Source organism: Anarrhichthys ocellatus, unplaced genomic scaffold, assembly GCF_004355925.1.
Source record: "Anarrhichthys ocellatus isolate YVR2014 unplaced genomic scaffold, GSC_Weel_1.0 scaffold4, whole genome shotgun sequence".
Classification (NCBI taxonomy): Eukaryota; Metazoa; Chordata; class Actinopteri; order Perciformes; family Anarhichadidae; genus Anarrhichthys; species Anarrhichthys ocellatus.
The window spans coordinates 9736385-9757582 of record NW_022280034.1 but is presented as its reverse complement, the minus strand read 5'-3'; the positions used below and the strand labels follow the sequence as shown (position 1 = coordinate 9757582).

At 42.3% G+C, this 21198-nt stretch overlaps 3 protein-coding genes across 5 annotated transcripts; 1 reads left to right on the top strand and 2 right to left on the bottom strand.

Moving 5' to 3' along the window:
- Positions 1 to 120: 120 nt before the first annotated feature.
- On the top strand, positions 121 to 3721 carry dnaaf3l (dynein axonemal assembly factor 3 like). Of its 2 annotated transcripts, none has more exons than XM_031843179.1 (12): positions 121 to 259; positions 380 to 462; positions 740 to 846; positions 945 to 1038; positions 1144 to 1298; positions 1396 to 1596; positions 1690 to 1812; positions 1900 to 2022; positions 2169 to 2313; positions 2645 to 2759; positions 2918 to 2992; positions 3201 to 3721. In XM_031843179.1, the coding sequence occupies exons 2-12, from the start codon at positions 381 to 383 to the stop codon at positions 3340 to 3342; spliced, it is 1362 nt and encodes a 453-aa protein (XP_031699039.1). In that variant the 5' UTR covers positions 121 to 259; position 380; the 3' UTR covers positions 3343 to 3721. The 2 variants fall into 2 exon arrangements, with proteins under 2 accessions (XP_031699039.1, XP_031699040.1); XM_031843180.1 differs by having other exon boundaries at positions 139 to 196.
- Positions 3613 to 5160, bottom strand: LOC116381224 (troponin T, slow skeletal muscle-like). The gene is made up of 7 exons (XM_031843188.1): positions 5047 to 5160; positions 4832 to 4909; positions 4637 to 4750; positions 4431 to 4540; positions 4183 to 4273; positions 4058 to 4098; positions 3613 to 3769 (listed from the first exon to the last, which is right to left on the bottom strand). The coding sequence occupies exons 1-7, from the start codon at positions 5143 to 5145 to the stop codon at positions 3724 to 3726; spliced, it is 579 nt and encodes a 192-aa protein (XP_031699048.1). The 5' UTR covers positions 5146 to 5160; the 3' UTR covers positions 3613 to 3723.
- Positions 5161 to 10016: 4856 nt separating this feature from the next.
- Positions 10017 to 21186, bottom strand: LOC116381214 (carnitine O-palmitoyltransferase 1, liver isoform). Of its 2 annotated transcripts, none has more exons than XM_031843173.1 (19): positions 20431 to 21186; positions 18537 to 18682; positions 17902 to 18041; positions 17545 to 17716; positions 17285 to 17386; positions 16829 to 16966; positions 16517 to 16594; positions 15950 to 16057; positions 15421 to 15508; positions 14218 to 14413; positions 13933 to 14118; positions 13737 to 13842; positions 13534 to 13650; positions 12821 to 12985; positions 12590 to 12718; positions 12234 to 12389; positions 12004 to 12114; positions 11705 to 11797; positions 10017 to 11398 (listed from the first exon to the last, which is right to left on the bottom strand). In XM_031843173.1, the coding sequence occupies exons 2-19, from the start codon at positions 18675 to 18677 to the stop codon at positions 11273 to 11275; spliced, it is 2352 nt and encodes a 783-aa protein (XP_031699033.1). In that variant the 5' UTR covers positions 18678 to 18682; positions 20431 to 21186; the 3' UTR covers positions 10017 to 11272. The 2 variants fall into 2 exon arrangements, with proteins under 2 accessions (XP_031699033.1, XP_031699034.1); XM_031843174.1 differs by lacking the exon at positions 15421 to 15508 and adding an exon at positions 14860 to 14944.
- Between the last annotated feature and the right edge of the window lie 12 nt (positions 21187 to 21198).

The window sequence follows — 21198 nt, the reverse complement described above, 5'->3', positions numbered from 1 at the left end:
ACAACGTTTCATAATAATCTGTTGGTCTAAAATCTAAAAAGACAGGAGTGTACATCTTCTACTATCAAACCCGGGCACATCACCACCAGTAGAGGGCTACACATTTAGAAAATGTTGCTTGGCAACAGATCTCAAACTTTCTGTTCAGACGGTAAACTGGGTTAGCTGCAACTTTACTCAGGAGTCAGACTGTGAGGTGGGTTTTGTTTCAGCGCACAGTATCTGGTCGCAGCGTACGGCCATTTATTACCACATTGAGGTGAGGCGGGTCTGCGCTTAATTGATAGCTAACACTAATTGTCCTTTTGAGTAACGTTACTGTTTGCTAGCGTTAGTTAACGGTCGTGCTAAGCTAAGCTAACACTGTTTCACGTCACAGGATGAGTGCTGGACGGGCCTCTGAGGGCGCTGGCTGCATCACCTGGTGGGGCTTCAGTCCTGCGCGCGACCTGCTGAGTACGGGTGAGAGCCTCAAGGTGCACGTGCATGCGTGGTCCGCCTACACACGTGCATCAGATCAACTAAAATCCAAGTGCTGCTTACATGTTAGTGCGTTGATATTAATGATCCAATATAATAATTAAACACCCCGGGGCCATTTTACATAATGAACATTTTTTAGCACTAAAAGTACATTTTGTTACTTATGTAGTAACATAAGCGCAATTTTGTATTGCAGTATTTTATTGTAGTACTACAACATGCAAGTCTCTCTGTCTTCCTGTCTTCCTGTACTCAGGCCCTGTGAGACTTGAAGAGGACTTCAATGTTTTACTGGTTGGCAGTGGAGATCCACGACATATTTTGAAGACCATTTCTGGATTGAAGAACCAGGAAAGCCTTCATGTGAGCCTCTCAGTCTCTTAAACTGTCACGTTTAACAAATGAATATCAAATTAATATCCTCTACTGTGAGCTGCACACTCCTCTCTGCTCTACTGCAGGTGTGGGTGATAGAAGACAGCATGGAGGTGGTGGCTAGGCAGCTGCTGCTCCTCTACCTGGCACTGGTGCCGAAGGAAATCATGGGAAATAATGGTGGGTGGGATTGTGTTGAAGTATTGACTTTATAGAGTAAAGAATATGAATACAGATAAATGGGCTGTCAATATGAAGTGGTTTTGCCGCAATTTCTGTTTTCAGAGAAGACGGAGGTTTTCTTGGAGGTGTTTGGGAACGGTGAGATCCGCAGTCAGACAGAAGAGACACTAAGACGTGCAGCATCACAGCTCACTCTGTCTGTTACTGAAACACTGGAGACAGCCACACACACCTCTCTGAACACAACTCTTCTCAAGGTACAATCATTTGTAAAACGAAGCCTTTCCTCTGTGTTTCTTTAACCTTATGAATGATATTAGACTAGACTTTCTCGTTCTTTGAATAATAATTCAGTTCAAGGAGCGAGACGAGCTGGCCAGGATATTCAAGTTGTGGACCCAGCCTCGGCCTTCGTCATCCTCATCAGAGTGCGCTGCCCCTGTCTTAATGTCCACAGCCTGGGATTATCGGGTCAGGCAGCACCTTGGAACACGCTACGACTCCAAGAAGAGCTGCTTCGACTGGGACCTCGCAATGAAACTGCATGAGAAAGGGGTATTTTAATATTCTTTGTTTTGTTTTAGAAGGTTAGACACTTGGAAGCTTAAATGTTCCACTGAAGGATGCACATTCTTTCTGTTTCTGCAGTGTGGTGTCATCAACAAACAACAGTATGCACAATGGAGGGAGCGGGGTTTGGCGTTTGAAATGAGGGAAGGTGTCTACCAAAGAACCAATCCAAGTTTGCTCTCTTCAAGAGTGTTCAGTCAGGTAATTGTTTGTCTGTTTTTCTGCACGATGTTTCTCCACAATGCGGCAATAAGATAACATGACGGAACTGTGTGTGTATCTGGACAGAACGGGGGGAAAGTGTCTTACAGGGGCTACTGGGGTGACATAGTTTCCAGTCCTTATCTCTCCTTTGGCATTGAAACTGCTGACAAGAGCCTGCTGAGGACACAGAATGGGCAACACATCAAGGTCAAATATACAGTAGCAATGGCTCAGGTTACATGTTGGATTATAGTGAAGTCTCCGCATCCTTTTATCGCACAGCTGCAGTGAGTTGTGAATACCCTGAGGAACATATTAATGCTTTCTGTCCCTTCCTTCACTCGCATCCACAGACTGCCCAGGATATCTCTTTTGCAAACGTTCAGGAATTGTTCCAGTCCCTGTCCAGCAGGCGGGGCTGCCCCACCACCTCTCATTCGGACGTAAAGGCAGAGGAGCCACCCCCCGAGGCGTACCGAAACTCTGTCACCATTAACGGTAAATGGCTGTTAACGCTAGCAGGCCACATCATCATGAGATGGTTGTCGGTGCGGTGCGGGTAAGAATAGCTCGCGCGATAACAAAAGCAGTTTAAGTCGCAGTGAAAACGTTAAGACTTAAGTGAGAGATTAAATTTGATTATGTTGCATACATTTTTTGTTTCAGTGTGTTTTAATGCACATGTTTGAAAACATGAAAGAAGTGTAAATGGGGAAATGTGTTTTTTCAGTGTATGGGAGATCACTTCCCATCCCTCTGAATTCTCTTTTGATGTTCAGCACACAGAAAACAGTAAAACCTGTGCTGAATTTCCTCAAATCCTCTTCAGACTTGATGCACCTGAATGGGATCTCTGTGACATTCCTGCCATCGGACTCACTTTACAAACTGCCCGAAAAACAGAAATATTCCCACTTCTTTAACACCATCTACTTCTCTGCCAGGTGAGAGCTTTCTGAATCCATAATCAATATTCTCTTAAACACAAATATAGTAACTGAATCTAAAACAGGATCCCTTCGCCATCTTGACCGCAGACTACTGACGTGACCGCTCACCGTGTTCCATTTCTGTGTTTTTGTTTTCTGTCCATGCTCCTAAGCCGCGTGCACCAGTTGGGCCCGACAATGAGACAGATTGCAGCACCAGACGCTGTGCTTGTCGTGGAGTTGGCCAAGTGAGGGTTTTTATAGTAACATGGTTTGTTACCATGGTGGCAATACATTCACCAAGAGTACAGTGACTATGCTCTGTTATCCACAAGTGCATGAGCTTTTTCTGCATTTCTTTGCGCTTGCTACACCGTCCCATCTGTAAGTCCTGTGAATGATGACTGTAATGCGTCTGTTGCGTTTAAGTTGTATTTGTGTGTTTTTGTGAAACAGGTACATTTTGGATCTGAGCAAAGAGCAAGTAGCAGGCTTTGCAGAGAAAGTGGCGAGCATCGCTCTGGAGGCTGAATTTGAGCCGTGGCGTGATGAGAAGAGTGATGACGTCCATGCTGTTTTCATACCACAGAGGAAGTAACGGTGCTTCATTTATTCTGCTCCCATTGTCAGCAGCTTTACCTTCACAATATATGCAACAGTCAAGGTGATATTGCCTCACTTCACAAGAACTTATGCAGACACAATTTATTTTAGTTAACCAGCGAATAAGGAGCAACATTAATTTTTGTAGTAGCTGTGAACTTTTCCATATTTCGATTTTTTTAAGAATAATAATCCAATTTAATTTACAATTTGAAAGACATTCAAGAAAATATCCATTTTATGTATTGGTGCATTTTAATAAATACAGATGCAATTGCAAGTGGATGTATTGTAATAAATGCCAAACGTAAAATCTCTAATCTTGTCCAGAATCTATTGAACTGTCTTCTTGTTTCATCGTGCCTCCTCTGAGAGTTCACTTCCAGCGTCCTCCGACCTTCCCCTTACCGTGGACCTTTTTGCTGCATTGAGACAAGAAAAAAATATAAAGTATATTATGAACAGTTGTAGTCTGCACAGAAATGACCATCAAGTGTGACTGATTGGAGATGGATATCACTTTACTTTCATGTCTTAGATGTTGTGCATCCAGTGAATGAAGTGGCAAATGTTAAGAGCTGTGAGTTTGTTATTTCCTGTGTTACTGTGACTGTTGCCATCCGGCTGTGGTATGTTTGCATAGTCGATGCAAAGTAGCATCATACCATACACTACTTTTTGGGGTGTGAAGGTAGAGCAGAGTGACTCACAATTTCTGAGCATGTTGGAGTCTGTTCAGGAGGACGTTGATCTGAGAAAAAACACACAAATTACGTCACAAATTATATATATATTTAAAATACCAGTTTTGTATATTCTCGGCTCGATGGCTCACCTCATACTTCTGCCTCTTCGTCTTTTCAGTCAGGTCGAATTTCTCTGACTCCAGCTGGTAGATACATTCCCACATCTCCTTGGCTCTCTCTCTAAAACACACCGAGCATCAACAAGTTGAGAAGGCATTCGTACAACAATGTACCTGCTTTCAAAGGTAATGGATGTTTATTTAAAATTAACCCAAATCTCTTCGCAACCATAAACAAAATTCTAGATGCATCAGTCTTTAATGGAGCTTAAACTGACCTCAGGCCATCCTCTCTCAGGGTCTCAATAGCCAGCGGCTTGCGTCTCTCTGACAGAGTCTTCCTCTTGATTTCCCTCGCAGTTTGCTTTTTGCCACGCCTCTGCTCTGCCTGCAGGAAATGCAACTCACTTTCTTAGAGGATCGGACAGACATGAAGTCTGACACTGTACAGTGACACACCTGCCTGTAAATGTGTTATTCTGACCTTGGCCAGGAACCCTCCGAAGTGAGCTCCCATGTTGGAGAGCACTTTCTTCTTCTTGGCCTCATCCTCTGCCCTCTTCTTGGCCTCTTCGTCCTCTTTCCTCTGTCTCTCCACCTGAGGAAGTCAGGTCAAAATATTGTGATCCGAGCGGATTTTTTTAAAAACGCATGTAATACAAAGTTAAACGTTAATTACTGCAATCCGTGTCTGTCTGTCCCGCTCTTTTTCAGCCCTCACACGCTGCTGCTCAGCTCTTTCTGCCCGGCGGTTCTCCTATTACAGAAAAAAACATGTCCGCCTGACTTTTACACATGGCTCAAGTTTCATCACTGTTGTTCTGAATAGTCAGTGTATCCTGACAAATCTCTCTCTCATGCAAATACGTGGGGAACTAATGGACAAACGGTTACAATCCTGTCTTTGAGTCCAATCAGCTCCTCTTCCTCTTTCTTCCTCTGCTCAAAGTGGACATCAATCAGAGTCTGCAGCTCCAGAAGGTCTTTCTCCATCCTTTTCCTGTGGATATCCTGTCGGGGACCAGTGGATACACGGATCAAGATTATTGAATGCCTGTTTTTGGTGCTATAATCGTGTAAATGTTCCATTAACAACAACCTTGAAGGAACATACATCAAAGTCAACCCTCTCCCCCTCAGGGATTTTAGGGGCAGCGAGCTGTGTGACCGGCCTGTAAAATAACATGACGGCATATCAACATATTCAATCTTGAGTGTTTTTACTGCATTTTGCGGTAAAATCCCACAATATGTTTTGATGTTTAGTATTGCCACGTCAATCTTACTTGTATTTGGGGCGGTCTTCTTCAACATGACAGCCAGAACAGCAACAAAAAAGGAATCAGTTTTTTTTTGTTTTCATAAACAAACACAGGAAATTATTTCCTGTTTAACTCCAATAGGGAAAACAATTAGGTTTTAAACATAGAAAAAAAACACAGTTTATGGCCAATGTTCATATGGTACTAGGCTTGTGAACTGCTCTATGAAAGAACAGCATTTCTTTTATCCCGTTGGAGAGAACTCAAGGTTTAAAGTTTCCTGAATTTGAATTGAAGTTCAACTCTCTTGGAACAATATGCAAACACCGGATGGATTACAACATGTAAATGCATATTTACATTTTGAAGATTCTCATCTTTCACTGACAGGTTGCTGTTACAGCTTGTACACCTGAATGTGTTATTCCTAAGGCAAGGTTGATAAAATCAACACAGTCTCACCTCCCTCCCCCTGCTCATCGTCTTCTTCTGGAGAAAGAAAGAGTGACAAGGCGATTGAGCTGATAGAAACGATGAAACTGCGGTTTTATTAAATGAATGAGTGAAGGTCCTTACCCTCTTGATGGACTCTAAATAAACAAGAATTGAATGAATACATCAGACAGGCCTTAAAAAAATGTTTTATGAATGTAGAAAAGTTTATAAGGATTGGATTGACTTACCCATGGTCTTCAAACTCAGACATGGTGACACTGGACAGAAAACCATCAATATAAAAATCAGTACTGTTTCAGATGTGTAACAGCATATACAGTACATACCCAACGTGTGAAAGGTGTCAAATTATTTAGTTCATGATTTTTCAAAAGGTAGATCTGAGAATGCATTGGCTGAATCCATTAGAATACGTCTTAAATGGTCACAAAACAACATGGGTTTGTCAAATATTACATCGAGCAGCAAACAGACCAAGTACAGTTGTGATGCATCGGTTGGTGTTTGCCCTCTTAAAGCTGGAGTATGTTGAATTTGAAAGAATAAAAACACAACCTTCCACTTACAGATGAAAAACACAGCCTTACTCCACTCAGTAAACAGGAATGTTATTGCTGCAGCCTTATTTGGTGTGCTATGACCACTTTACAAAATGTAAATATTGCTGCGTAAATGTTTTTTTTGGATCACTTTGTTGGACTTTGTGTGTCTTCTCTATTCGTGCCACTGTTTCACAACATTTTTAGTTCAGTCAGTCGCCTAATGACACATTTCTATCAACAAGCTATTGACAGGACAAAAGTTTGGAAAATGAGAATACATTCATTGTGCTATTATTTTGCAGGTACCACTTGTGGCCACATCGTCTCGACAAAAATCCGATGTATATTTAACATTTCACTATCTTAATTATACATCTGAATTCCTGGCATGGAGATAATTTAATGCAATTACTGGACCTTCAATGAATATGTTTGCATTCTCAATAGTGAACAAATTTCATGATGTATGAGCATTACTTGATCAATGCAGGCCAGCGCTTTTGTTCAAAGAATAAGAGAGAGCAGAAGGCCATTTGTAGCTAATGATCTAGGAATAGAAGTGGTCAGAGGAACTATTAGGTCGCAGCAGTGTCCTGTTACCCAGGATAAGAGCGAGGTATTAGCTAGGCAATCTGCAAGAGAGAATGTGGGATGGGGAGATTAAGCTGGTCGGCTGGCTGCTATTAACACCAGCCAAGTCCTCTATTATCATTTGATCTGTTTGCAGTCTCACTGAACTCAGGGGATATTTAAATGTGTGTGGAGTCCCATAACATTGTCTCATTACTGACCATTATTTAAGCTTCTTTTACATGTATTTCAGTGGGACTTGGTACAGGAGATACAGAATTATAAACGTACAGAGTACAGTGTCGAAGCCGTTGGTTTCTTGGTAGACACACAGACCATTTTTTCCAAAAACTATTTTCAATGAACAACTGGAAGGCCTCCCAGACTGCCTGTCTTTGAGCGCATTAACATGGCAGATCAAGCACTGAGGCCGCCCTCGTCTCTCAGATCCTGCCACAGTTAGTTTTTAGCCAAGATATCAGGGCATGAGCATGTGAATCTGAATAAACACCGGCACAAAAGGCAGATGAGGGATTGGGAGAGGAATTCATCACAATGCTTCACTGTTGATTGTTTCTGACCAAACTGACCAACACAGACGGACGGAGACGCCAAGGGCAACAAGAATAACTTCTCACGTCTTTGGTCATTTCAGAGAAATAATAGACCTTTATTGTCACTCAACTGAATTTAACTGCAATCTAGTGGAAATCCACAAGTTGCATTGATTTATATATTTCACTCAATATCAACATGATATAGCTTCAAACAAGCAGATTCTGAATGTATTGTCTCTGACGTAATGAAACAAGTCTGAGCACGTTTAGACTAAACAAATCTGACATTAATCAATCATTGTCAATTTAAAACATTTTAAAGCAGCTTTGATTTAATCAGTTATTATTGGCTATTACAGTATTTAAATGTAAAAAGTGCAATAAATGTTTTGGGGTATTTTTGCAGACTTACAGGCAGCAGAAACAAGCTTTGATCACAGTGACACATCAGCACCTTTTAAGTTAATACGGCAAAGTTGACACGTCCAGCAGACACGGGGTAACATTATTCATTTGGATCATTCATCATCTGCTAAGTGCTCCATTATGCTCACAAGCTGATCGGTTTCTATCTGTTAGCCTGGTAGAGCCTACAGTGGGTTTTAAGTTGCTGAAAGTAGCCTTCTGCTGTGAGAGCAGTGGGTGTGAATCAAAACATTAAAAGTGCGAGCCAGAAAATGACAACAATAAGCTGAAAGCTCTGCAGTTCAAAGAGGAACTGTTGCTTTGGTGATAACTCTCTGGTTCACTACTGTGAGAAACCCTCTTCACATTAATCATAGCCATATGATCCATTGCTATCATAGAAAAACATTGATTATAGCAACTTTAAACAGCCTTGAAAATCATCTAGCAACGTCGTTCAAAACGATCACAGTCCATAAACAATGCAATCAAACCCAATGGTGTGCACGCTTTTGTATAACTATGTAGTTTTTGTATGACTACATACAGATTACAGTACCAGATACAAATGATGGAAGACTTCTGGATGGTCACATATTTCAAATAATCACAGCACCGTACAAGAAGAAACACCCCGGCTCAGAGAGAGTGTAGAGGAAAAGTCAAAGCACGTAGGCCTACCTGAACAGCGAAAGAGAAGGATGTTTGACTGATGATGAAAACAAGGGGAGTAACAAGTAGAGGGGAGACGGGGCTTTATATAAGGGGGTCCTCTGGGGTGACGGAGAGGTGACTTGAGAGGTGATAAAATGTGGGTGAGTGTGTGAGGCAAGATTTAGAAAAGAAGGACAGGGGACTGAATGTGGATTATTGGCGGCTTTTGTGACCATATGCTGAAGTCTGATGGGCAGGATGATGAGCGAAGGGTTTGTTGCTGACCTCACAGCTGAAACAAGACACAGAAAGACAGGTGGCAGGAAACAAACCGAGACAGACAAGGAGGCAAAAGCAAGCCAATTTCTGTCAGGACACATTGAGATCCTGTGTCCGTCCGTCCGTCCATCTATCTATCTATCTATCTGGAGATACAAAAGGAAACAAGAGCAGGTCATACACAACACCTTTATGTCGGTGGCTCTAACTACATAATTACACTTGTTTTTTGTGGAATGCAAATATGCCCCTGAAATAGTCAAAAGCAAACAGCATTTCCATATAGACAAATATGAAAGCTCATGGGAACAACCAAAACACACACGATAGAAAGAAAGAGTAACATCCTGCAGAAGTCTCTCACAAAGACACACCTGTGGATCAGGTAAGAAGAAGAATTAGGATATTTAGACTTTATTTATAAAATGTAATCTTATTGTAGACAATATATCTTTAGATGGGAAATGGTTCAGTGAAGCAACACTTCCTTTTGTCTGTCAGGGTGGTAAGATGGCTTTAATTTGACTTAGATAGTGATGTCACTCATCCTCTTGATGCTCAGCTGCATGACCTTATTGTTATTCACTTACATTGACAAGAGATAGATCGTTAGCTTAGCATAAAGACTGGAGACAGCTAGTCTGGCTCTGTCTAAAGGTAACAAAGTCCACCTACCAGCACCTTTATTGTTATATCCGGTTTGTTTTATTCATAGGAATACACCGCAAAGTCCCTGCTGCTGGCCAATAAATAGTCAGCCAGTTTCCAGTCGATATGCTAAGTGATTATACACTAAAGAAAACATATATATATATATATATATATTATTTATTTTTAAATTGTCTAATCAACCAAACATTTCGCGGACCCCTTGCAGTACCTCCCCCTGTTGAAGACCTCTGCTCTAGAGGGAGCTGCGTCAAATCTAAAAAGTGAAATTGATGTACATAGAATAGCTGCATTTTGGGTAATGTAGGCACCTGGTTTTGACAAGGAAGCAGAAAAAAAGAGATATTGCTGGTTCAAATCTCTTTTTTAATTTTTTTTAAACAGTCCATTATGAGTCCAACTATGTTATGGGAGTGCTATGCTAAATCAGTGGAGTACTCTTCTCCTCAACAGAAAGAGACACTTTTAGCTTTTTTCTTTAAGAAGTCCTTTATTTTCTGCTGTGATATTGCATTACAAAGGCTGATAGTAATACTACGACACAAGCTCAACTGAAAAAGAAGAGGCAGTAATCGATGAAGAATAACTGAGGAACCCGTGTCACTGGTACACAACTTTCTTTGAATCAGACGGCTTCACTCCACATGTAATCCACATGTGACCGGCAGCTCTGCTCAAGACTAAACAAACACCTGCATATGGTATTCACGAATATAGCTTGCATTGTTATGGTGCTTGTTTAATAATACAGTGATGAAAATAATTACAAAACAGATGTGTAGATGGCAGTGAAATATCTGGAGTTCATTACAGCACAGCTTCAACTCGGTAAGTTTGAAATACTGACCACTGAAAGGACAATTGAGCTACATTATTTGTATGTACATTTTGAATATGTTTGAAAACATAAAGGTATTTCCTGGGTGAGCTGGCCCTGAATATAACACTAGTCAAACAGTAATGCCAACCTATGAATTTTAAGAGCCATGTCATTTCACTACATGTATAAACAGCACTCTCAGCACAGTATTACAATCATGTGTTTTTGTAGAAAGCAGATTTATACATAACGAGTAAACAATAAGAAGTCCCAGACTTCCAACAGTTCAAAATGTGTGGGGTCACTGTCACAGCGATGTTGCATTCAGATGGAAGAAAATGAAATCACCTCAACAGCCCTCCGTGTTTTCTCTCTGCGCTAATGTGCCAAGACTCAAGATGCGTCACGCGCTCCCAAAAACATTTTCCAAACAAATTCAACAACAGAAAATCAGTGGCACAAAACGTGTGGCACATTTAATGGTGTCAGAACGTACTGCACTTGAATGTATATCAAATTAATCCCTGTAATAAAGTAGAGTATTAGGAATTTCTTCCCTAACTTTGAGTGGTGCAATTCATACTGGCCTTTTAATAATAATCTATAATATGTCTTGATAAAAACGTACCAATGGTTTGTCTGTTAAAGCTAAACCAATAAGAAGCAGTGTACTTGAATCCCACCTCTTTCCTTCTCACACACCTATCACACAGGTAATACACACACACACACAAATTCAGATACATATCGGTTAAAACATCACCTCCATTTTTTTAGTTTTCCCTTCATCTGGCTGGCTAAAAAAAGAAATCTCCCAATGCATGAGGGAAAACAAAACTGTCTGTCCTCAATTCATCGTGTAACATTTATGCTTCCCTTCAGCGTCTCTTAGCCCCGAGTAAGCGCCTACAGGTCTTTCTTGACTTCTGGCCGCATCACTTCTGTCTTCCCGACCTGGGTTTGGTTGGGGCACAGCAGCTGTAGCAGGTCGCGCAGAGCTTTTCTAATCTGAGCACCAAATTTATTGGCACCCTGGAGGGGAGACATGGAATAAAGAACAAGGAGATTAATGTGTCTGGGGGATAAAAAGGAATTAGCATTTTGACATAAATTCATCCAAAAAAGTTTTTACGTCATTTGATGAGACAGATAAACTTTAAGTCTGAATTACTTCACAACTCCGGGGTTCAAAAAAAGCTCTGCTCAAAACATAAATGTGTCATTAATATTTTAAAATCTCCAGTATTGATATCTGTATGTGTTCCACTTGTATGTGTTCCACTTGTATGTTTCCACTTGTCCTGTGCAGCATACTATTGCTACTTTCATTGAACTCACAGTGTCTGGACATGAGTGCTTGCATGTGATGTGGAAGTTTAACATGTTCTCTCCCAAAGCGCAGTAGCACACCCCATAACCGTCATCAGCCACCTGAAAGAGATAAAGACAATATTTATTATACTCACGGCTGCTGAATGAATATCACAAACCTGAGCCGCTTTCAAAAAAGAAAAACAACAAAACAAAACTAGTAAAATGACTGCTGCTAATGAATGCTACGATGGCAAAATCTTTGTTTCTGGTTTCTAGTTAAGTTACTTAAACAGCTAAATGATTTTAGTGAGTGAAGCACTGACCGGTCCAAAGCCCCCTCCACAGGAGACGTACTCTGGGTAGTTGACCATGTCAAACATCTCCACGTGCATTGGAGTCTGACTCGTGGACAGCCGCCAGGGCTCAGATAGCACCTGAAATACCCACAAGAAGCCACTGCATCAGTTTGCTGAAGTCGCTGCTAATCTGTGTCTACTAAAGAGATAAATACTCAAACTGAAAAATATAAAAATGACAAAGAAAAGAAATTAACCTCTTTCAAGAAAGGAGACTCCACTCTGAGGTATTTAGATACCACGTAGAGACAGAAGAGGTGTCTGTCGATGCCAGCTCCAGTCATAGCCATGCGGTATAGATGCTGGTGCTTTTCTGATGCTTCCTGGAACAAACGCCTGCACACATCTGCTGCCTGGTGGAGAAGGGCATGAGCAGGCATGACTGCTTGGCATATCAATAACAGACACTGTATGATTTATGCGATGAAAATAACAATTAGACAGAGTCATTTGCAATGCAGATTTAGTTTCCTCAGAGAACCTTTAAATGTCCGCTTTTGAGTTACTCCGCCAAAAAAGGATGGAAGTCAAGAGACATCATCCATGGTCTCACCTCTCCACCTTCCAGCGCTCGGACGAAGGCACTGCTCTCATTGGTACAGGAGCGAACCGTCTCGGTCCTGCCCTCCTTGAACAGACGGGTCATGGAGGATTCGTACGTCAAACAGAATCTCCCCTGGTCCTGGAATGCAAACACAAAACTCACATGTAACAGATAATATTGACACCAAATGTCCAAATTGAATGCAGTGTCCGACACACACTACTTCAGAGGGAGGCTTACCCTGTAGTGGGCCAACTGAAGAGCCAGCTGTATGAAGGCATCTGGGCTGACTCGACACCTTTTGATCTTTCCTTTGCCAAATTCTTCAAAGGCGAAAACGTGGACGTCCACATCGTCAGCCAGGGCCTGGGCCACTGCCAGAGACCCGGAGATCTGCTCCTCACACTGAGACGGACACATCCAAACAGCTCAAATCAACACAACTGAGATACCTATAACCGTTGTGCTGTGGTTTCAAAAGAAGGAGCAATGCTTCCACAGTGTTACAAATAATGAGTCAGCTTTTATCACCGCTTTTTACATCACTATTTACATGAAATATATCTATCAGTTTGCAAGGCGCTCGTCTTTTCAATCCAACTGATCATTTTCAAAATGTGAGTGAGTAAGTGTGTGCCTGAGTGTGTGTGCACACTTATTTCGCATACTGCTACACAAACTGCGTAATATTTTGGGTGGCCAGTTACTGCTGCATGCTGAAGGACCTCTTGTGGTTGCAGTGACTCACACTTTCTCAAAACACCTTTTATTGCCCGTTGATTGATGGACTGCTGACTCCTCGCTCACCACTCTAAAGCGGCGGCCAAAATAAAAGCTTCAAGACCAGCTACGCCCGTGAGACGCAGTCGAGACGCGTGCCTGCACAGAGCCGCTGCACACATCTGTACAGATTAATTATGGAGTTACGGGCAAGGTGTGGATGGATAACTAACTTCTGGAGGGATTTCCCAGTTCAGCTTCTGTGGCCCGGGTAGTGATGAATCCACTTCTCCCTTGCAGTGACCCTCTGCATTGTAACCGAGCTGGAAACAGTCCATGGACAAGACGTACTGGAAGCACACAACAGTTATAAGTGATTGCCTCTAAGAACCAAGCGACAACAACGTGGAACTTACTTTTCCTGCATGTTCCTTACCTGCCAGGCGTGTGATAACACTGGTGCATCAGCCCAGGAGTGCTCTCCATTTAAGCCCATCTTTCCATTCTTGAAGTAGACAACGGTGAAGGACTTGTCAAACCACCTGCATGACGACCAAGATAAGGATTGAAAAACACAAAATTAGAAACTAGGTGACTTTCACAAGGCAGTGATCAGTAAAGGGTAAGATTACCTGTCGTAACATTTCCCGTGCAACAGGGATTTGGCGTATGAATCTAAGCTAGTCGGGTCATCTGCCATCCCGCCCTGCTCCTCATCATCCAGGCTCACAAAGAAGGCGGCTTTCTCGATGTAGTCCAGAGACCGTTTATTGACCCCACTGCTGAAATACTTCACCCTGGCTTTAGCCCATGGAATTCTGGGAAACATTTCAGAGGTAGATTATGACATTGCATCAAGGATACAGTGCACTGTGTTGTCCATGTGATTTTACCGCCGGGCGGCTTGTCACACTGACCTGTCTCCAGCGGTCAGGGCCCCCAGTTTGGCCTCTCCTTTGGAGGGAGGTGACGGGTCATCCAGGATCTTCTGAATTTGGGATTCAATCTCCCTGGGCGACAGGAGTCTGCCTGCATGGTACATCCTGAGACGGAAGTAGCGACCCCTGTGGTATACCGCTAAGTAGTCACTGTCCTGCCAATGCTGCACAGTGTCTTCGCGCATTTAAGAAAACAAAAATACATATTTTGTTAATTGAGTCAAAGGCCTGTCATAGAAACACAAAAGCATCAGAGATGATGCGCTTAATGTGTGTGTGTGCCTTTTGCTTGTGTTTACTCTGTCTGTCCTACTGGCATGGGTTCCTGTCACATTCATGTCACGATTCATACATTTTTAGTCGGGACTAAAGGACACAACGGCTGCATCTGTTTCTTTACGTCGTGGTTCCTAATTTGAAATGATTGATGGATGACTTTTAAGATGTTGGCTCATTAACATAATGGACAGGGAACATTTACTATATGTGAGACAGGGATCGTCATTTGACATTCTTAATCATACACAGAAAAACATGTTATGCACACATATGTTATCATATTGGTTTATTTATAGATCTAAAACTAGGATTGGGCCAGTTGTGTAAAAATATAAATACTACCTGTTAGTGTTCCAGGGATTCGACAAGTGTCAAACATCCGCTCAAATTGATAGGAGCAGCAAGGAACTGCAGACCTTAACATCCACTGAGCACGATAAAGAGGGAGGGGCCAGTACAAAAAAGAAAGGAAGGGAGAGAAAGAGGGAAAGGAAAAAGATAGGAAAACACACAGGTGTGTGGAGGAAATGGAACGAGAACCAGGGAAGAGAGGGAAGAAAAAGATGAGAAAACAAAATGTGTGGGCAGAAGAAAATAGACATTAGTTAAGAGACAGAACATTTCCAGAAACTGCGATGAGACCAGAAGGCAAGTGGAGACAGATGAGAGGCGACAGGATGGCCTGTACAGCAGACATACGATGACTCAGTGAATCACGGCAAACTCACACACACACACACACACCGTCTTTCACACAGTTCTCTCTCCCACGCTTCAACTCCAGAGGGCTCAGACACCTTCCGTGTGCCTCGTCATCTCTGAAGCACTGCTCACTTGCTGGAGCTACCTGCCCAGACAATATTGCGCATCGTATATCAGCACCGTGTGTGTGTGTCTCTTTACCGGTCTCCTCTCCAGGAATGCGTGTGGTGTTGAATACCCTCTCACACTGAGCTGAACACAGAGGAATGACAGTGCCGGGAATGCGGGTCTGGGAAAACGTAGAGAGGAGAGGACGAAGGGCGAGGACAGAGGAGAGCAGCGGAGGGATCGTAGAGTCAATCAAAAAGAGAGGAGACGAGTGAGAGCACATGAGGGAAGGGAGTGAAGAGGAATCAAGCGAGTGAGAGACAGGATGAAAGGAGTAGAAGAGGAAGGAGTGAGACATGAGCATATGAGAATGTGAGGGAACATGAAAACAAAATAAATGAACGGAGATGAACAGGATATCTACCAAAAACTTGCAAGACACACAAACGGCAAATCAATCAATCAAAACATGTACTGATGGTGTCATCATTATGATCAGGTTCCATAAAGAAATATCCAAATGTGTCTGTAGAAGTCTTCTGTTGCCATAGCAGAGAGGCATGAATTATGAACGCCTCGGTGTATTTGGGGCAGCTGGGGGGTGGACTGGTGTGAAACTCACAGGTTTAAGCTCTTCTTTGTTGAGTTTGCGGCGGTATAGGAAGTATGCGTGAAGGCTGTTGCCTGCCCGGGCCGCCTGGATGGGTGTGGGCGTCACATACATGAAGTCCTGGGGAGAGAACGCACAGAGACAGGAAGTCAGGAGCAGCATAAACATGGGTCATCCAAAACCAGAGGATCCGAAGGTACGCCTGGGATCTTCTTAGTTACTTGATCAAAAAAAAAACAAAGGACTGTTTATTGAACATTCTTGAGGAAATAGTTGAGTTTTTAGAGGCCATGTGTTTGAAGTTGTATTCATATAAACGTGATGAACATACATTGTAGGTTCACTTTTCCAGGATTAATAAAAAAGTAAAAACAAGAGTACCTGTCTTAGTCTGCACTCTCACAAGCAGAAACACACAATTATGTATCCATCATTTTTCTCTCCTCGTGACAAACAAATCCTTAAATATCTCAAAGCCCGTCAAATAGAAAAAATTAACCTGTAAGGTCCAACATCAAACAGAGTCGATCCTAATGATGACTGCAGCAGGTTAAACTGGGAATCTATTTGTTGTCATACCATGCCGTAATAGTTACTGTTGACCATTATTGGGCTCCGCCCTCGTAGATAGACGTATTCCTCCCACCAGTCACTGACCTGAAGAATTAAAACACAATCATTCTTTGTGAGAGAGCTAATATTGGAGCCAACCGGCAGTCACTTCCATCACTTCCATCACTTCCATATTCAGCCAGGATGAATAATTGAAACCACAGAACCTTACAAAGACATACATCTTTCATAGAATTTAAAAATGTCCTCTGGCCTGCTTTGCTTTGGACGTTTGAGTGATGTCTGAAGTAGCCACACTCGCTGTGGTCAACCACTTACGTAGTTGGTGGCCCACAGGGCTTTGAGTTTGAGGTACCACTGCAGGCGTTTACCGAGGCTGCTCTCAAACTCCGCTGACAGCTTGGTCATGCGTTCGTACTCTGTATCGTCCATGAGCGGACGCACGGATTCCAAGTGCTAAACAAGAGAGATGCGCAAAGAAGAAGAAGAAGGAGACGCATTGAGCAGATATAAAATGACCAATATTGATTACATAGTCTACTGAATACAGAAACATAGAACAAGGATTGTAAATCAATGAATTAACATCTATTAAAGGCCACGGTTGGTGATGTGGAAGCCTTCTACCATTACAACCACACCACCTCTCATCTGTCAGATATAGATCCATCTAGAAGGGTGGATGATAGCATGCATTTTATATTTGGTTGAAAATGATGAATGTGCGAAAGCAATCCATCTGTTCCGGGGTCACTGGTCAGCGTGACGTCTCACCCTTTTGACTGTGTCCTTGGTGGCCGGCACAGGCAGGTTTGGCAGCGAACCCTGGTAGCTGTAGAGCAGAGGCTTCCTGCCAGAGAAGATCCGCACCAGCGCCTGGCGTAGAAACAGTAAACAGGGTTTTCTTTGCAGCATAAAACACACAACATTTTGTGAGTATGAGAGGACATAAAAACTGCCACTCAAGACAATGAAGGGCATTGTTTGTTTACAGTAACAAATAGAACAAAAAAAAGGTGTGAGACAATACTGACCACCCAGACTTTGGTGGTGGTGGACATCTTGCCGTGCTTCTCAAACATCCAGCGGTGGTAGGAGAGAAGCTGCTTGAGGCACAGGCGCATGGTGAAGATGAGCAGGAGCCACAGCATGGTGCTGAAGAGCACTGCTGACACCAACGTCTGGCACTGGTTACTCATAGACTGGCTGCAAACAGAGGGAGAGCAGTGAGTGTAACATATAACCGAATGAACAAGAAAACGACTCCTTTCTAATATGTATCACTCATCTCTCTATAACACAATGTATAATCAGGGAAAGGGAACATTTGGAGTCTGCAGGGGTTGATTGGTGAATCTTTAACACTATCCTGGAGTCACGAGAGGTGTTACCTGACTGGCAGGTGCTCCTGTATCTTGGCTATGAGTCCCATGGAGGGGTCGGAGCGCGTGTACATAGTAGCCAGGATGGCTATGACCACGAACAGCCAGGAGGACGGACTCGCAGGATAAACCCCCGTGATCACGCTGTTCTGTTAATGTGAGAGAGGAGACATTTGAAATCCCATTCTTCCTGTTTACAGTCGCTGCACTGACATGCACACTGATTATGATGATTAAAGCAATACACATCATGTGGATGCTCAAGTCTTTACTGCATTCATAAACAGAATTACACAACAAATCACTGTGAATGTAACTGTTAATTTAAGGCTTTTGCAGCAGGTGTGTGTCCGACTTGGTATGAAAAGCTTACACATTAAACATCACTTTAATCTTTAAAGCAAAGACACTGAAAGACACTGAAACCATGATATAGACAGGCCAACACAACAGAATACTTAAAAGATTCCTCAACATTTAGCTCCGACACAGATGCAAGTGCTGACATGAAGAGAGGGGGAAGAGCTGTAATAACTATGAGGAAGAGCCACATATGTGGTTACGGACTGTTTTTGAGTTAAAGACACGGGATGAGCGTGAACAAGCCAACCAGACAACAGGTGTGACAGCCAGAGTTGAGATACCTTGAGTCCGATGATACGCTTCTTCCAGGAGCGCACGCCAGAGAGGTAGATCTCCGTGAAGGCCTGGTGTGACAAATGAAGATCAATGCCATCCGGGGTGACCGTGAACTGGAAGGCCACCGCCTGGTGGGCCTCCGCCATGATGACTGTGCACAATGAGAGGGACAGAGAGGAAAAATAAATGTTTTATTCAACTGTGAATAGGCAGACAACAACCTAAAGGCAAAAGGAAGGAATGTGTGTGTGTGAATTGCAAAATGTGCACGCTTATGCCCGCCAAAACACATCCATTTCACGCATGAGCATTTTTAAGAGGAGCTCAAAAAGAGACACATTATTCATGAGTCCTTTAAAATACAAAGTCAGCTTGAAACAGATAAGAGTTTGATGGGAATACGCTGACTGTGATCGGGTATATTTGTCTTTTGCAATAACTGCTTCTCTTCCTACGGAATTGATTTTCCTCCACAAATAGGCTATGGATAATGGCCTGAGGTTGAGTCACACTGATACTGGACTACACCCCTGTGGAGGCCACGTCTGCTCTTGTTGTTGTAGGTCAGATCTGGCAGATAAAATGTCTGCATTCACAGCGTCGTAATCCTCAGCATCGACTCTTTAAAGCCGGGCGATAAAAAAAGACCGCCAGACAATGATACCGCTTAACGATGATATTTTTGATTAGGCTACAGATATAATTGAATTGAGTAATTAATAAGGGGGAATGAGCTATGAATAGTAAGGTCTGTTTAAAGGTATATTACAGTTTATTTAAAGGTTTTTTTAAAAGGAGAAAAAGGTTTGGCACGACCCTGCACTTATTACTTGCTTGATATGTAGACTAAACAACTAAACAACAACGCATTTTGATTGTCGGACAACTGCCAGACAGAAAGCAAGTAGATCAACATTGGACAGTTTGTCCAGAGCAGGAAGAGGACAGAGGGAGGCAGGGCCAGTTTGTATAAACTAGGGGAAAGGTTAACACCTCTAAGGCCTTCAGTCATTTTCCTATTAGAATTCCTCCATCTATTGTTTGACTGCAACTTTAGTCTCATCAAGGTGATTATGTATGTTTTTTCTGTTCCAGGTTAAGAGTAAATAACCGATTAGTTAAGTTAAGAGTCTGCTCTGCCTTATCATAACTTATCTTGACTAAACTTTGCCTGCAGGTCTGCCCAACAAGGAACTAACAGATGTAAAACACCTGCATGTGACAACACTGGGCTCTATTATGGCAACAAGTGAACATGTAATATCATCAGATTTCTGTTATCACACACACATTGTAGAAGCAAAAACATAATTCAAGACACACAGATAAAGAAGCTAAATAGTGTTGCACTGCATCGTTGACTAACAAATATGATGTAAAAGGAGGACAACTTCCAAAGTCAATAAACAACAACTACAGTCATGATGACACTCTACACCTTTCAGCCAAGCCAACCCAAATTAAACAGCAGACAGATTGGGGGAAATGTTTATAAAAGCTAGCTAATACTGAGCTAACTTATATAGTAGTAAAACAATACCACCATGAAACGTCCTGTTTGGTCTTCAACATCAAGTACAATGTGATTAAGCAGTAGTAACAGTGTTATTAATCAGGTACGTAGTATGTGTTATTAAGCTCGTAACATTGTTATAGCTGAAAGCTCCACACTAATGTTCAACATTAAGGAAAACCAATTGAGGCAAGATAACGGTAACTGACATTTTAACTAACGTTATCTCACTACAGCAGCTATTTAGATGAGAGCTATGCTAGTGTTGGCTAGCCGAGCGTCCCAAGCCTTTAGCTTGAGCTGGTGGGACTTCTTCACGTCCGTGGAAACTGTTTGTGTCTCCATTGCAACACACGACGTCATTTTCACAAACCCTGTTAGCATACCTGTTGTTGTTGTTGTTTACGAAATTTCCCGAGGGTCCAGAGTAGCAGGACAGTTATAACTTCTGACGACGACAACGTGGTGTCGGCCCTCTGCACAGCTGTACTATGGATGCTCTCCTCCAGGATGGAGCTGATGCTGCCTTCACATGCGGTCGGAAATGTCGCAATCACGCAGTGACAGGTTTGTAGTGTGATGCCTGAGCTGCGTTCAGGGCAGAGAGAAGCCTGTGTCAACAACTATGTCCACCGGCTCGGAATTTATTTGGCTTTAAATGTAAGATGAATTACTGTGTTTATTTGACAAAATATGTAAGATGAATTACAGTGATTTAACGTGTGACTGTCGTATGTTTTGAATACAATTCTTGAATGAATACATTTTTATATTCGATACGGAGATGATGAACGCCAGGGACACTATTACTTTGATAAACTATCCTTACACATGTGTAGTCCTGACCTAATCTTTTATTTCCAGATGTGTTTTCTTTCTTCTTTCGACCATTTCTAACAGTCATATGTTATAGTAAACCATTGATCTGTTTGTTGAAAGCTCTGAAAAATGATAATTTTCCATAGAAAACTATAAGATGGGATTGATAGCTCCAGGAGAAGCTAGTAAGTAACGTTTTTTCTCACTTTTATCTTGTTTGAGCATAAGACCAGTTGTGATTATTATAGTATTTAATATTATAACAGATACTAAGTAGAACGATTTCATCCAGATGGTAAAATTATCTTTTTAACTTTTTCGACATTAGTGCAAGA

Coding starts and splice junctions, on each gene's coding strand:
- dnaaf3l (XM_031843179.1), top strand. CDS start 381: ATGAGTGCTGGACGGGCCTCTGAGGGCGCTGGCTGCATCACCTGGTGG. Junction 2,023..2,168: donor AGAATGGGCAACACATCAAG/GTCAAATATACA, acceptor TCGCATCCACAG/ACTGCCCAGGATATCTCTTT. Junction 2,760..2,917: donor ACCATCTACTTCTCTGCCAG/GTGAGAGCTTTC, acceptor CATGCTCCTAAG/CCGCGTGCACCAGTTGGGCC.
- LOC116381224 (XM_031843188.1), bottom strand. CDS start 5,145: ATGGAGAAAGACCTTCTGGAGCTGCAGACTCTGATTGATGTCCACTTT. Junction 4,099..4,182: donor CGAAGAGGCAGAAGTATGAG/GTGAGCCATCGA, acceptor GTTTTTTCTCAG/ATCAACGTCCTCCTGAACAG. Junction 3,770..4,057: donor CTCCAACATGCTCAGAAATT/GTGAGTCACTCT, acceptor GTCTCAATGCAG/CAAAAAGGTCCACGGTAAGG.
- LOC116381214 (XM_031843173.1), bottom strand. CDS start 18,677: ATGGCGGAGGCCCACCAGGCGGTGGCCTTCCAGTTCACGGTCACCCCG. Junction 12,115..12,233: donor AGTCTCCTTTCTTGAAAGAG/GTTAATTTCTTT, acceptor TGGGTATTTCAG/GTGCTATCTGAGCCCTGGCG. Junction 11,798..12,003: donor GTGGAGGGGGCTTTGGACCG/GTCAGTGCTTCA, acceptor TATCTCTTTCAG/GTGGCTGATGACGGTTATGG.